We start from the raw sequence: 16,595 nt of genomic DNA, 5'->3' as shown, positions 1-16,595 counted from the left end.
ACTTCCTATTATTGCAAAGATTGTTAGCTCTTCCATGAAACATCTGCACTGGCTACTAATCGAGACAGGAAGCCATGTATGGTGAGATGCTGCAACACTTACACTGACATCCCGGAAGGGATGAATAAGGACTCCCAATGGCAGGCGAGCCTTCTGTAAAAGGGACTGCGTTTCTGGTATCTTGGTCAGTGTGCACCTAAAAATGCTGTGAACAGAAAATAAAAGGGCAAAACAGTGATACAAACTACTCAACACATGTTTGGCGTACCTTCAATAGACAAACATTTTAAGCAATTAACACTTTCCTGTCCGCAGGAAAAAAGGTGGTTTTTGGGTGGTGTCATTAATATTTCTTTTCTTCTTTGACAAAACTTGCTTAATACAGGAGTGTTTAGTATCAAACTGTACAAGAGGAATTTCTCTTCTCAATGGGTTTAGTGAAAATAAACATATTTATTGAATAAGTGATGAAAAAAAAAAAGAACAATTGTAGTAAAAAAAAAAAAAAACTACCATACAAAAGCATCAAAGTTTCTTGATACAAATAAAACACAAAAATTTCAATATATACGTTTTTTACAACAGGGACCAATGCAACATTGCAGCAACTTCAAGCTTTCTGTGTACAGTATTCATTGAGTTAGGAAAGAAAACAGTAGTCGAGGTCGATTACGTCGAGGTCGACCCCTGGCTGTCCTCTAGCGGAAAACGCGACTCCCTGCGCTGCCGGCGGCTAGTAATACTACCCAAAAGACGTTGTCACCTTGCAGAAAACAGTTATGACCTTCAGAACAGTGATCTCTTCCCATCAGCGCGCAGAAAAAGCAGAAATTTCTGGAAAGCGAACGCGAAAATTATTGAGGCCTAGCTGTCGACGTTCCGGATCGGTTTTACGTAGTTTTGCTGCCAGTCCTATAGTCTGAAGAGCTCATTTCATTTTCTGTGCCATCACTGCTGCTTTTTGCATCCAAAATCGAGTTCTCCGATGCGTCAACTTCCGCGGAACCGCACCGTTTCCAAGCAGCAAGAGCACGCATGACGTTGACTCCATGATGTAAACAAAGAGAGCCGATCACCTGACTCCGGAGACCATCTGGACGGGCGCAGCACGGCGGTAAAAATAAAACCAAAAGCAAAACTGAAAGAAAGGTTCCTTTATTTCCCATTGGAGGATGCCACTTGTCAAGGTGCACTTCGAAGCGGGAAAATGTGAATCGTAAAGCCATCGATAGTGGGCTATCTATGGGAATAGGCGCAGACAGGAAAGTGTTAAACATCAAATGACTACGTATTTCAGACATAACACACAATGACACTGAACACAATCCATAGGCCCCAATAATGTCTTAGTCGGGGCTCTTGACCAATGCTGTTTTTGCACCTACAAGAAAAAAGTCTCAGCCTCCACAAATATTTTCAGTGAAGATGGTACGGCCGCCTTTCAAAAGGAGCTGTTTAAAATGCAGTTAACAGATGGAACTCCTCAGAATGTTAGGCACCACATTTCACTACTTCTGCTCGCTCAGCATGTTTGGTACAAGGCAGTGCCCAGTAAGTCTGCGCTGGCTCTGATGTACAATGTCTCTATTTTGTGCACAACGTGAAAGCCTTTGTGAGCATGCACCCTTTAACTGCGATCTGGCACTAACCTGAAATGACCCATTTGCCACCCCCCAATTCACCAATAGCATCAGAGTACAATGGTGCCAGCATACAGAGAAAAGCACTGAGGATAACTGGGCTACGTCAAGAAATGCTCAACCTTACTCTGCAGCCACTGAAACTGGTGCGACCACCAAATCGACTATGGCCTTGGGCACCTTCCGGTCATGCTAGCTATGTGAAGTAAAACTGCGTGATGTAAGGAATGTGGCAAGCGATTGGTGGTAGCCCTCAGTGTGGCAGCGCCCTTTTCCATGTGACACTGCTGCTATACTGGGAAGCCAGCGTTTGATACAATGCTGGCCATGCGATTAAGCTAACCTAGCCTCGTTGCTGAAGGCATTACAAAAACGAAATGAGCTCTAATCCTAGTAAAAGAATGTGTGCCCACTGCACCGGTAAAATAATTAGGCTTTTTATTCTCAGCAGTGGCTAATTATAAACCATCGGCTGCGGCGGCTTCACAGCAAAGCAGGCTATGCCTAGCAACAGACTGAAAGTGGGATGCTGCCAGTACGTCTGGCGGGTGGCCCTAGTTAACAGTGCCGTGCATGAACCAATACCAGATGCACACAGCTTATATAAAGATGCTGCATGCCACACTAGTGTATGACCGTCATTAAGGTATCACCTGCAATATTCTGCATCTACAGATGTTTTGAGAAACTACCGAGAAACTACACCTACTCCCAATAATATCTTTAAGATAAAAATCCCAAACACTGAATTCGCAAAAAAGAACCAAAGCCATGCCTTTGTTATGCCTAAAGTTGATCAACTGGGAATGATAGCATCTTTCAATCCCATGTGGCTATGCAAACCTGAATTTAAATATATGAGCAGAGCACAGACAGATATAAAAGGCAGCCGACACTTACTCAGTGGAGCAGTTTGCATTCTCGGCAGGCAGCGAAGGCTTGGGTGGATCCTCTGGTGCCTTGGGAAGAATATTGCGCGTCTGGAGCAAGTTGCATGCTTCATAGCCCTAGAAAACGAAAAAAGACAAGCAAAAAATAGGCTTACAGTTACGATGCTTGCATAACGCAACATTCAACAACAGCTTCCCACAGTAGTGAATGCACAATCCACAGCCAGTACAGTTCAGTCCACTTGTAACGATAGCAGATATAACGATATATCGCTTATAATGATCGAATTCTTTGGATTTATCAGTTTTCCTTGAGCAAAGTGGAGTTCTGGGCCATTTGGTTGGTTGGTTTACAGGGAGGGCTTAGCGCAGAACGCTATTCTTTACAGCGGGGGCTTAAGGCCGAGTAACACTGTGGAAACACAACAGCGACATCGACAGAAAACGTTCACCGAACAAGCCGCCAACAAGTTTCCGAACCAATTTGTTCCCCAACAGCGTCAAATCTCATGAACAGCCGGGAAGCCAAACAGGTTGCTGCGGTGTTGCCTCGGTGTGACAGAGTTGGGCAACCAAAACAAGCAAGAAACAGTGTCCGTCAACACTGTTTGGCTTGTTCACCAGCTGGGCGAATTTCCGGGCGACAGCACACCAACAAAGCACTCAGTTTGAGTTCCTGGGAATTTTGTTTATTTTTATTTTTGTAGAAAGTTTCCTTGCAAACTATCTTCTCCGTTGTGGCTTCCTGCGGGGCATGCAGGCGGCTGCTCATGTGACGATGGCAGCTCGTTCAGTTGCCAAGGGCATGTGCGGTCGAGCGACATTGCTCCGGCCGTACACCAAAGCTTTGTAGGGATGCTGCGATGTAAACAGTTGTCAAAACAGCTATCATGCAACCTTTCAAGAAATGCTGCGTGAGCAGCACGCTTGCTGAAACTAGGCGATGCACTGTGGGAGATGGCAAGCAACAGAGTCATCTTCTCACGATGCTGCTGAAAGTTCGGAATCAGATCGTAGCTGTGGTACTGGACACCGATCATATTGTAAGTGTATGCGCTTTGGCCATTTTTTTTGTTTTACTTTTTCTACATTTTTTTTTTTTACTTCAAGGTAAGTGGGTAGACTATATTCTCACTCGACCTATACAGTTGAACCCGGTTATATCGAACCCGGATATATTGAATTTTGGCTATATCGAACTCACGAAATATCCCCTTGAAAATCCCATGTAAAAGTATAGGAAAGCCGCGTCATATATCGAACTCCGCACCACGCACTGGAAAGTGTGCCTTCCCCAAAGACGATCGCACCATCCTTGGCCGTTTGCCGCGTGACGTTTTCAAGCCATGCGCGAAAGGAATGAGAAGGAACAGTTTGGCGATGGCTGGTCTGGGCAGCGCCGCGCCCATTCCCCAAAGGCGCGCGCATCTGCAGTTATCATTTCCTGCACGCCAACACATGACGTTTGCAAGCCATGTGCGTGGGTGTGCCCATTCTTTTGCCGAGCTATCTCTCTCCTTCAGCACGCGCTACACATGCGCCAAGCCAGCTCAGCCCGTTTTCAGACAGACGTCCGACACTTTCTCTTTCTCCAGCGTGTGTTGCGAACCCTAAGCGCGCGGCGGCTGACGTGGCTATGGCGCCTGCAACGTTAAGAAGTGACAACTGTCTCGTGCGTTTTTTTTTTTTTTTTGAGTCATCATTTCTTATCGTTGTGCTGTTCGGACGTTAAGCGGCAGCAGTTTTTTTTTTTTGCAGGAGTTGTTTATCCTGCATGTATGAATCGACGAAAGCACGCAGTCAGCTACTGCGATCATGACGCCCGCCCCAAGCGCGGCATGGCTTGTGCAATCAAGCCATCACGGGCACTCTGCCAAGTTCGCTCCCCGCCACCGCAGGAGCTATCAAAAGATAAACGCGCCTGGACGTTACATTATCGCTGCGCAACATCTTGGCACGCTGCCAAGAAATGAGCTGTGGATGAGACCAATGAAACTGAGTGACGCGCGCCATCGTGATTTCTGCCGCGGCGACGCAGAAACCTTGTTTTGAGCTACCGCGGTGGCTCGAGCTGCGAAAGGGACGCAGTTCCAACAACTTTGAAATATTTCGCTCTGTCGCTGCCGCTCGTCGATGAGATCGCTCAATCGCTTGCATGTGAGCGAGCTGGCCTTTACGCATTTTTTTTTTTTCAAATTTTCGGGTGCAAAAGTGGAGGGTGGGTTCATTATGAGAGTGGGTTGATTACGCGACAAATACGGTATTGTTTTTTCGCATAGTAAGTGCCGTCACAAGCCAATTTCTGTATATCGAATTATCGATATATCGAACTATTTCGCAATCCCCTTCGAGTTCGGTATATCCGGGTTCGACTGTATATGGTTTATACGGTGTATCGAACTGCTTGAATATTCCCCTAGTAATCCCATGCAAAAATATAGCACTGTTATTCTCGTTTATCAAACTCCTGCTAATGAAGCATTAAATATATTGAACTGTGTGCCATGCTCCTGCAAGGAGCACTTCTTGTACTGATACTCCCACAATAAGTTTGGAGTCAGCGTCCTAGGGCACCTGCTGGCAATGCTAATGCCGTGAAAGTATGAGTAGGAGGTGAACACCCGAGTCCGCTAGGATGTTGCTTTTGGTTTGACATACTTGTTTCTAATACCACACTGCTGTTTTATAGGGAAGCTAAAGTTCGATGCACCAGTCGCCGTGGGGTGAAGCCAGCTTAGCTAAACAAAGGCTTGCGATGGCTTTCGCATGGCTTGCTTTGCAGATAAAGGCGACGCAAAAATCAACTGTGCCCATTTCTAATGGAGCTGTCGTTTTTGTGTTATAGTGTACCAGTAACAAAATTAAATCTGGTGGTGGCATTTCCCAAAACACTGTCTACTGCAGCTTTGATACGAGCCACCAACGCCAACAGCACTTCTGCCGTGCGGCGCAAGCTCCGACACTCCGGTCTGGTTCACAAGGTAGCACTTGAGGGTGCACTCAGAATTCCCCCTTGTCAACTTCTGGCACGAGCTGCTACTGAGCCCATGTGTGTGCCTCGTGGGTCAGCACACTTGCGGCAAGCGCTGTGCTGCCAGTATGCCACCAGTGGGCAGCTGCAGGACGCGCATGCCTAGCGTGGGTACATCGAATTCACACTTCTGGATCGATATAACGAACTATTTCACGATCCCCTGGAGTTCAATATGCCCAGGTTAGACTGTAGAAGGCCGTAAGTGTAGAATTGGTCATGAGTCTCCAGATCATGTAGACAAGGACGGAGCGCCCGTCCTTGTCGTCTCATCTTCGTCCCCAGACTGCTTTTGAGTGATATATTTGGGACCATGAAATGCCTGCAAAGGTGAGAATGGGACTCCTCCTCACCCTCCAGATATTTTAACTTTGGGGAATGTTGCGATTGCCTTGCAACATGGCTTAAATGCAGGCCTTTTGTGGGCTAGGGAACTTATTATCAACCAAGTACATAACCCACCAGCAAACCCAGCTAAATAGAAACTGGAAAGGGCAATAAATGCAGACAGCATCTCCAAATTTTGGCCAACACAAATGAGTCAACTAAATACATGTCACTCCTCATGTGCAGTGGACCGAAATTGCAATGCGCAAGATTTTTTAATTTAGTTTCCCTTGGAATGTCAAGAAAAGCATGGCGACTAATGCCCTTAATCTTCCACAGCAGAAAATATTAAAATCCTCAAACTGAGAAAAGAGAATCAGCAATGTTCCATAGAAAGCATTGGGCGAGTTAACGCATGAGAATTTTCATGCAGCAGTAGCTGCCAAGATGCTGCTTTCTTGCCTTGCTCTCTGTTTCGTGATGCAGTTCGACATCGTTTTTTTTCCTCCCCTTCAATACTCCTCATGGTTCCTATGCCACCTTTCCCTCTTATATGAACAGGCCACTCACCATTATTTCTATGCGTGCAACAACTTCCTTGCCAGTGCGCACTGCACGCTTCTTCCCGATGACTACGACCAGAGAGATGTTACCTTCTTCACGCACCTCACAATCCCAGTATGTGAGCGCAGTGCAAGTAACTCAAAGAACAGCAAAAAGAAGTTTGCATGTTCCATATACATAGTTCCATAATTCAAAGGCAAAGCTGGTGTTATAATAGTGCGAGTACAATTACTATCATATGATTTCCTGTTTTGCACTCTCAAAATTGAGGGCAGTAATTCTCCTACAGAATTACTTTCTTCTCTTGGTTAATATATTCCTTTATAACACAATTACATTTTTGTTGCCTTCAAAATTTCAACTAACTGTAGCAGTATTACAATATGTTTAATCATTAACCACACATGTGCTAACATACAAGTAGGCCGAACCGGGGGCACACCAAACTAAAAAGCTGAACTGCAGTGCTTGCCTATAGTGGTGGCTTCTACATAAGCTAAGGATCAAAGAACGACGAGCAGCCAACATACGAGAAGTTCGTTCCTGCGGAGATCCGATTTGAATAAAAGGTATGCAGCGACATCTTTGCAATGCTTTTGAGAACCATTTAACGACTACAACTAGGTATGTACGCATGAGCGGCCTAGGTATGGGAACATAGCATTAAGAGCAACCATGCAGAGACAGTCAGCCATCGCAATGGCTTCTCCACAGTGCATTAGTGTAAGAAATGAAACATCAGGAAACAGTGAGGAAGCTACTACCACTCTGTATTGCAGTCAGCGTACCGAATTTGGTGCTAAATCTCTTTCGTACTAAGTAAAAAGCTGGTGTGGACTGACTTAGGCAAGCACTGAAGAAGTAGATGTTTACTCTTTATGTAAAGAAATGCTAACCTACAGTTTCACGCAGTGAAAGTGTTGAATAATAAATGCCCTTGCACCTGATTCAACTGCTACTTTTTTCAAAACGAGGAAGGTTGGACATACGTTTTCCCATACAATGCATTTCTTTATCATATTTTTAAAACGTATCGAGACTTTACTGTAAATTCAACAGTATCAAGGCCCATCCCACAGAACTGTGCTAGCCACTGCTACTAGAACCACAATGCTTGATGTGCTAACTTGCTCGAGCCGATAGAAAGCAAGTATGTATAAAAGCATCAGAATAACTTCGCTCATTACCAGATTCAATGTTTCAAGAAAGCGGAAATGATTGAATGAATCCCTATCATTCTATCATACCTACTGATGTCCACAAACAGTACTTCCTAAAAATTGCAAGAAAAATAATCGAGAATTTTTGGGGAATCGTGGAAAAACAAGGGGCCTTGGGCATGACTAGCATAACTGGAAACCAGAGCATAACACACCAAATAATGAGGTTGAGACTCAAATCCAGTTACACCGGATAAGCAAACATAAATGCAGGTGTAAGAGAGGCATAGAATATTACCCAGAGCTTGTTGAAGCTGGCATTGACACTGAGGCCAGACATGCGTGAATGCATCTCCGGATCATAACCAGGTACTCCACCAATGGGCGGCTCAAGGGGTGGCTGCTGTGTTGGCTGCTGCTGGGCATTGTAGAGAGGAGGTGGTGGTGGCACGCTGCTATTGCCTACTGATTGACTGTAGCCAAACTGCACAAAATATGTAAAAAGCAGCAATCAGGCTGCCCACCACAACTGATGACAAAAACTGCCCTAAGAGTAAAGTGAGACGATTTAAAATAGAACCTCCATATAATGACCATGGGTACTACAAATTATTGGCAACATCAAACCGTTCCCAATTATTTTTCACAAACCCATGTACTTTGTTTTCCCTTTACGCAATAACAGGCAGCAGGCTTCGCCGCACTATACAAGTGACAGGTGGTTTAGTTTGGTTTGTGGGGTTTAACGTCCCAAATCGACTCAGGGTATAGTGGAAGACTCCGGAATGCCTCGCATTCATCAACAGCTCACAGAAGACAGAATGACATGGACAGTTCAGCACGTGTTACACCCCTCACACCTATTGACAGCACCCTGGAAGGCAATGCAGACGGTTGTAGCCTTGCAGTAACCATCCTATGGTGATGTTGGTTGTTAAGCAGGCAGTGAAAATGGAGATACCTTTTCTCTGATTTAGTACTTCTCATGGCACACAGCTGTGATCCGGGGAATCTACCATAATAGGCGCTGTACTCACAGCCATTGCGCGCTGGTGGTGCTGCACAAGGAAGCCGGCCTAACTGGTGCATGGTTTTTGCGGCCTACGCCAAAACTTCAGAAAAGGTCTCCCGTTTCTTAGTAAGCATCGCCTCAGTTGCCGTCCCTTCAGTGGCTATACTGCACCGCTCTTGTGTGCTTCCATGAAATTTCATGTTACAACTAAGCAATAATGAGCTAGTTTACTTTTCACGCATTTACTGTGATGAAATTTTACTGTATGCACGCGGCAGTTACGAGCCTGTTGCCGTATCTGCGGTTGCAAGGCTTATAGATACTTAAGGCCACAAGAAATTCCTCAGCAAAGAGGCACATCCCAAAAAGACTTGTGTCATAAGGGACACCAGAGCAGAGGACTGGATAATTTCAGCCATCTATCATTTGGTGTTCATGTTTCAACCATTTTGTCAGCACTTCATTTGACGGTGACAGAATGTGAACATGCACCCCAGCGCAAAAACTTGGCAAGCACCAGTAAAGGCCATGGCAGCACGTGAGCACTAACTATCCAGTGGAACTACACATCAGTGGAGTAGATAATGGCTGACATTGGTCCCAAAACTCACGCATGTCAACTGTCGCACTTCTTTTACATGCGTAACAATAATGAAAATGAAACATCATATTATTAAATGATGCAGCTTCTGCAGAAGTTAGTGCTCATGATTACGATACAGATGTCAGCGTTTTTCATAAACAATTAAGGTGTGCAACATGCGTTAAGGCATAAGTGTACCCTAAGGCGGAGGTTCTCAAAGTTTCCTCAAGGAACCCAAGAGCCCACAAAAATAAGGGACAGGGGAAGAAGCAGGAGGAAGGGTGGTCAGAACAAACTGGCTACAAAAATAAGGGACAGGGGAAGAAGCAGGAGGAAGGGTGGTCAGAACAAACTGGCTACTTGAGGAATGGATGAAAGTAGCTTTAGCATCCCTGTCCTAGGGTAACCGGCCACAACATTACTACAGTTCCGATAGGTTAACTAGTCTAAAATACAAATACATAATATTGTACACACCTTTATGAGGTGCATGACATCTAAAAAGGTCTGAAATATATGTCTGAATGAAGCCCCAAAAAATCAGTGGGCAAATACATTATTGCTGAACATGACATAACAATCACAAAGAACAACAAACACTGATGCACATTACATTTTCATTTGTATGTGCAGAATAAAAAAAAAAAAGTTTTCCACTGCAGAATAGCAACCAATGTGTTTTGCCTCTTTTACTGCCAGGTGCATCGCATATACCATGTCATAAAGCTCCCAGGCTGAGGCACTCATCATCAAAGTGGGCGTGAGGCCATGCAGTAATGCTATATTGCAGCCATAGGCTGGTTTTGAAGAAACTGCCCTGAAGCTCGCACGAAAATACTGGCACAGCAGACAAAACAGAAAGACCCCAGCAGATTGGCCTCTTTTTTTGCGGCTTCCACAAGAGATGGGACCTTTACATGCACACAAGCCAATTAATACATAAATGGCTCCTCACCTGCTGTGGATATGACGGCCTCCCGTGCAACGTCTGAAGCTGTGTAGGTGCACCTGAAGTGGGTGGTGGGCCCGGGTAGCCTTGCCTCTGTTGTGGGGCTCCAAGCATGCTACCTGGAGGTGGCTGAGGCCCCAACCCCTGAGTGTGCGTCCCTGGCTGTGAAACAGAAGCCGGGGGAAAGCCTGGCCCTGCCATAGATGGGCCTGCTGTCCTGGGGCCAGAAAAAGATGCTCCACTCAGTCCTGATGCTGGTGGTGGTGGGAACTGAGATGGTGGGGCTGGCACAGATGTGGGAGGGGCAGTGGCAGGTTGCCCAGGCATCCGATTAGTGCCTGAAAGCATGTGCGAACCTGGAGCAAGTGGTTGCCCCAACACTGGCCGAAAGCTGGACGCAAGTGGAGGCTGGCCTGGAAATGAAGGCTGAGGGCCTACAGCCACATGCTGGTTTGAAGAGGCTGCATGTGCACTTGAAGGTCCAGGGAAAGCAGAGGAAGGATTGGGCACTGGGTATGCGCTGCCAGACACAGAAGTAGGGGGAGGTGGGCCAGCAGGCCCCGACACTGGTGTGGGCCTCTGTAGAGAGGTCCCGGAGACAGCGGGCTGCCCAATTGGCAGTGGTCCAGGCTGTGAGACTGCCCTTGCGGAAGGCTGCATGTTTGGCCCTTGCGGAGTAGGTGGAAAGTACCCTGCTGGTAGTAAAGGGCCTCGGACAGGCGGGGCCGCTTGGCTGGTGCTGGGGTGCATATAGCTGATAGGGCCTTGAAGAAAACAAAATGACAAAAGTCTCACTATTACATGGCAGAGGGTATATGCTACCTGTTCGCGCCTTTCGAATCACAGGTTATTGAATGTGTCTGGCTGCCATAACAGAAATGAAGGACACAATGTCATATACATCTTATTAGCACCTCATTACATTTGATGGGCTACGCAGAGAAAAAAAATGTACCACTTGCCTCACTGTGCCATCGTTTACCAATTGAATTCCAGACCTACTCTGCACTTGTTCGAAACACGGCTTCCCTCCTTTTTAGCAGCACTTCTCCCTATGTACAATTCTTGTGATCAGGCTCTTGCTTTCTCACTGGCACCAGCTGGACACTGGACACTTTCTAGACATAACCAGAAAGGTGGCAAGCAGCATCAAATGGGTTAGGCCAGTTCACACAGTGCTTACCACTTTTCTAGTTGCATGGAACAGACCCAGAAGACACCAAACGGCTGCGCGAATGTACCTAGCATGGTCCTAGCATGGTCCACGCATGCATATGCACGTTTATCCTTTTTTATGCAGCCACATGCACTATATTCCTGCCCAGTCTCAGTAGCATGTGGCTGTAACGGACATTCAGTTAAAAACCTTTGGTTACAACCAAGTGCTTGACTGTAGTAACTCCAAACTTTGCTGCCATATACAAAGTCTATGTAAATGAGTCCTATAGTAGCAGACTCCCTTCATCACAAAGGTATGCTATGATATACAACTGAAACTTGCTGTATTCGAGTCAAAGGTGCCCTGCTATATTTCTGTTATGGCCACTGCCTTATACAACTATTGGTCGTCCTGGCTGCAGCTATTCCATATCATGTTATTATGTATGCCAATGTATGCCATTTCATATGGGGAAGCGACCAGAAACTCAAAACCCGAAATAGCTGCAGTGCACCAGCTATAACTGAAAACTTGGCTAAAAATTCAGAAGGCACCTTCTCTTCCTCTGTAGCTATTCCTCCAACCCAGTTTTCCTGCCCTATTGATAGCTGTCTTGGACAAACCCACATAATAGCGCAGCCTACACACATCTGAACAGGTTGTGCCTGCCTTCTTGGGTTTTGGCATGGACACTAACTCACGCTTGTTCGAAATGCCTGATGAGGGTATCGCCGTGCTCGCTGTTGACAACCCCAGTGGGCAAGACAACAGCAAAGGTCAACAGAAGGTAATATCCCAGCTTAGCACTCCAAAGCAACGCTAACAACGCTAAACCAGCGCAAGCAGTGCTACTGCACGATATTAGGAGCCTAGCTATGATAAACCATCAGTCAACTTTTTTCCTTGTGCGTTTTTTGTGGTGCTCGACAAAAATGGTCTGTACAGTAATTTCAGTTTGTCACACTGAATGGATACAGTACTGTTACGCACATTTCAAATTTATATACTCGGTGCAAAACGGCCAGTGAGGTTCCCTTGATGTTTGCTATACCTAGGTTACTGAACTTTTTGGTTTTAGTTCTTGAAACTATTCTTTTTTTCGTGTTTAGGTTAAAAAATGCTTTGTTTTCTTTATGAATATTTTTTTCCAATGAAGGAATTGCCACTTTTTATTGATACATGCGGTATCCCTCTGAGTTCAAAGTAAAGTACAGTATTGTTCACCATGGCTTGATTGTTAGCAAGATAAGTACACGAAAAAATGCACAAATGCTTGCATTTACTGCAGTGTTTGCAACATGAAACACTGTCACTGTCAAAAAAAGTAACTGTCTAGTTAAGCGCCAACAGTCCACTTCTAAAAACTTGACTGCATGAAAAGCCAAATCAACAAGAAAAAAATGTGAACCAACGTGAACCAACAAGGGAGCAAAATGTATATACATATGCCTCGCTTAAGCAAGTAGAACCAGGCTTTTCTGTCCAGTTACCTTTGTGTCAGAATAGCTTTAATTTGTTGCAATAAATGCAAGTGCATTTGTCACCACAGCCCCCATAGCCAAAATTCAGATGGAGCCAGAGGGGCTCCAATCACACAGTTCGTATGAGGCAACAATGAAAGTGCTTTTAGCAGCGTTTCTTCATACTGAGCTCTGAATGCAATTAGCCAGGTTATTAAAACATTTCCTTACTCATCATGGGAACCCCTTTTAAATCACCCCCGCCGGGGTGGCGCAGTGGTTACGGCGCTCGACTACTGCGCCCAAGGACGCGGGATCGAATCCCGGCCTCGGCGGCCGCTTTTCGGTGGAGGCGAAAAGCAAGGCGTCCGTGTGCTGTGCGATGTCAGTGCACGTTAAAGAACCCCAGGTGGTCGAAATTTCCGGAGTCCTCCACTACGGCGTCTCTCATAGTCTGAGTCGCTTTGGGACGTTAAACCCCACAAACCAACCTTTTAAAGCAATTACATCTTTGCTAAAATACCTGTTCAGCATGTGCACAAACACATACAGTAAAACCTCGTTAATCCAGATCGCAAGAGACCGGCTAAAATGTCCGAATTAACCGAATTCCGGATTATCGAATTTACCATGAAAACAACAAAAAAATGTGCTGGGCATGCACATACCTATATTTCATGAAAACTGCGTTAATTTTGTTTGTTTCTTCGTTGCAATTTACGTGATAATTTTTTTCAGTCTGATCAAATGGTGCACGCTGTCGCGTGATCAGACGCAAAATTCCTCCAGTACAGCGAGAGCCTCAGGGCCTCTTGCACAGTGCGACATTATGGCAGTGGTTGCTCATGACTTTCATCGTCGAAACAATTTCTGTCTGCATCTAGAACTTCCAATAATATGTCATCGGTCAGCATGCCAGCAACGGCAACATCGTCGTCGCGTTACTGGAGTGGCGGTCGCCATCGTTGTGGAGCTCAACGGCAGCGGCAACAGGCCCCAAATACAGTTGAACAGAGCAACGGGCGCTTATTTGCACGATTCATGCGCTGTCACCATCGCGCCACAAACAATCAAGACAAAGAAATCAGGCGTGCAGCCAGCGCAGTCATGGGACAGCAGTGACAGCCATGACATGCTCGCACCCTGAAGACAATGTGGCTGCTCCCTTTGAAGCGCGCGATCACCGGCGCCACCTAGTCACTGCTCACATGATCCACTGTCATCACCACATTTGTTGCCCTTCAGCTTTCCTTTTTTTTTGGCTGTTTTTCGTTTTTGCCAAGTAGTGCGTAGACCGACTCGCCTCGCGTAGGTTTCCCATTGCCCACTTGCTGTGGATGCACATCCATGCTGTATCGCACGGTCACGCAGGAAGGTCGGCAGCCCTCATCGGAGAGTTAACCAATGTGCGGGTAAATGCCTCAGAGATGATGAGCGTTTGCCGCCATTGAACTATGCACAGTCTTGCCTGAATCGCGCAGAGACCGAGTTAGCCGAATTTCAGAGTTAATGAGATCCAGATAAACGAGGTTTTACTGCATTGGCACAGGCACAACTAACAGTACCAACAGTCATCTACACAAGGGCATAACTCATGACTCGAAAGGTGTCCTGCATTGTTCATCAAGCCACCCTATCATTTTAAAAAGCACACATATATAAACCACAAAACTGTTACAGAAATCTGAACTCAAATGAAAAACAGGAAACACAACAAAGGAAAGACTTTGGTGAATGAGGGGTAAAAAACGAGTGCTTTACTTTCACCTATGACATGCAATGACCAATCTTCTTTGTGTGACTGCTTTTCATTCCCATATTCAGATTCCACATGTCCAGGAAAGCACCTTCATTATCAAGCGAAACCTGATGGGCCTTCTCATGGGCCTTCTCAAATGGAAAGAAAAAAGTCCCAGAGAACAATACCAAAACTAAAGAAATAAACCATAGCCTAAAACCAAGGGCCAATATCAGACCTATTTGAGTAAAAATCAGGAACAGTACGACAGTTCGCACGTGGGAGCCAATGGATGCTCTAGTGACCCATCCAAGCTCCAGTAATATAAATTACTTTTAAGCAATGGTCTACATTAAGTGCAGAAGGTTGCTTCCAGACTGTGCACCACAGTACTGCCTTACGCACATTACCCTTAGGCAGCACCCATATTGTAGCATTATACGTCATTCCTAAATAACCTTATTCTTATCTTGAACTTTTTAATTCAGAAACTCACAGGCAGCTTTTCATTTTGGACTAACTGACCTGCCTTGGCACAATGCAGTGAAAAGCAACAAACACTGAACTAAACACTAAAGCAGTAGAGTGATCTATCTAGAAGGCGAAAAGAAAAGAGGACAAGGTCGTGCAAAAGCGAAACAAGAGAGTAAGACAGGCTGATGGGTACACAAGCGACATTAGACATACTCGGCCTGGGAGAAGAGAACTGTCCCTCCATGAAATCGTAACGCTGACTGGGAATTGGAGAAGCATTCCGTGAAGACTTCGCCGATGTAGGCTCTAAAGGTGGGAAGGGCACAGAAAAGAGATGTGGCAAGAGTTGTGATGCACCGTTAGTTTGATGATGTAAGACAGAGAGAACATGAGAATGAAGGATGTGGACAGTCCCATCACCACGAAAACACACACACAGACAGACAGCTATAGCAGTTCATGTGATTGAATCCAGCCACATACATGCATAACATTGCAAAGCTTCAGTGCCACTGCACTGTGCACACTATATTCTACTGCATCTAACAACTATAGCAATGGGACATTACGGAAAGCAACAGAAAAACTCAAGTCTCATAGACAAGGTGTGTCACAGAATCCACACCTCAAGTCAGGTGCACCATCTGAATAAAGTTTACCAAGTACCACACCACCCGGGCAGATGCCGTTCTGTGCACCAGATGAATTTACCATGACATATATACAAGACAAAAAAAAACAGGCAAATGAAAACGGGCAAATTTCCCCAGAAATATCTTATCAGAGCGTTACGAAAAACAAACAACTTTGACTTTTGAGATATGTCGCAATCAGCCCAAGCAACCTTGCTGTTGCTGGTCAGCTCTTTCCGGCTCCTCCAACAGTTCTAACGCACGGACAACACAACAGCTCACTGTAGCCACTGTAGCCAAAAATATACTTCATGGCCATTTTCCTTCACTGAAGCTTGCAAAGGCTGCCGCCAACGGCAGGGCGATGGTCAGCAAACAGCGTTGCTGTCGGTCGCCAAAGCAGAGACTGGAGTGGTCGGGCAGTGCAGGAGTGTAGCGCTCCTTGGCTTCATACCAGAAACGAAAAACGTTATCAGAACTGCCTGCCCTACTCGTGCAACAGCAGCATGATTGCTTAACTGTGGAGCTTTCAGCAACGGCACCTCTCACGGGTGCGCCAGGCAACAAACTGTGCTGCTTTCTGCCTGCACTACTCGTCGCTAGGCCTAGTCGGTTTCGCCGGACGGCACTTTGAAACTGGTCAATACAGTACTAAACGTTGGTCTTTGGTCACTGCTTTACAAAGAAGTTCATCTCAAAATAAAATAAGCTCATTAAGACGAGTGTTTGACGACCGTCCTCAATCCGCCTAATTTGCTCTCCACAAGCGCCAACGACTGTTGCAGGCCGCCTGCAGCATTGCTCGGCGCACCGGGTCACACCGGCGCTTTGTGGTGATTGTATGCGCATCATGAGATGTGAGCAATAGCAGAATTCAGTTCACTGCAGCCAAAACTAAACTCGTGGCTATATCCATTTGCTAAAATTTGGGAATTTTCACACCACAATCACCAGTTTGCACACATATAAGCAACGC

At 45.8% G+C, this 16,595-nt stretch overlaps 1 protein-coding gene across 2 annotated transcripts in view; it reads right to left on the bottom strand.

Annotated features, from left to right (window-relative positions):
* The window catches only part of Sec24AB (Protein transport protein Sec24AB), a 131,888-nt gene that overhangs the window by 90,087 nt on the left and 25,206 nt on the right, over positions 1-16,595 (bottom strand). Inside the window, exons 4-8 of one of the 2 annotated variants that reach the window (XM_084589520.1) lie at positions 15,201-15,293; positions 10,163-10,920; positions 7,911-8,096; positions 2,541-2,647; positions 103-205 (exon numbers count right to left, since the gene is read on the bottom strand). In XM_084589520.1, coding sequence (XP_084445646.1) covers positions 103-205; positions 2,541-2,647; positions 7,911-8,096; positions 10,163-10,920; positions 15,201-15,293 — 1,247 coding nt within the window. The remainder of the gene's footprint in view (positions 1-102; positions 206-2,540; positions 2,648-7,910; positions 8,097-10,162; positions 10,921-15,200; positions 15,294-16,595) is intronic. The other variant, XM_084589521.1, reaches the window with a different exon arrangement.

This window comes from Amblyomma maculatum, chromosome 1 (genome assembly GCF_055883805.1).
Source record: "Amblyomma maculatum isolate TAMU_Amacu chromosome 1, ASM5588380v1, whole genome shotgun sequence".
NCBI classification, from domain to species: domain Eukaryota; kingdom Metazoa; phylum Arthropoda; class Arachnida; order Ixodida; family Ixodidae; genus Amblyomma; species Amblyomma maculatum.
This window is presented reverse-complemented; position numbering and strand designations above follow the sequence as displayed.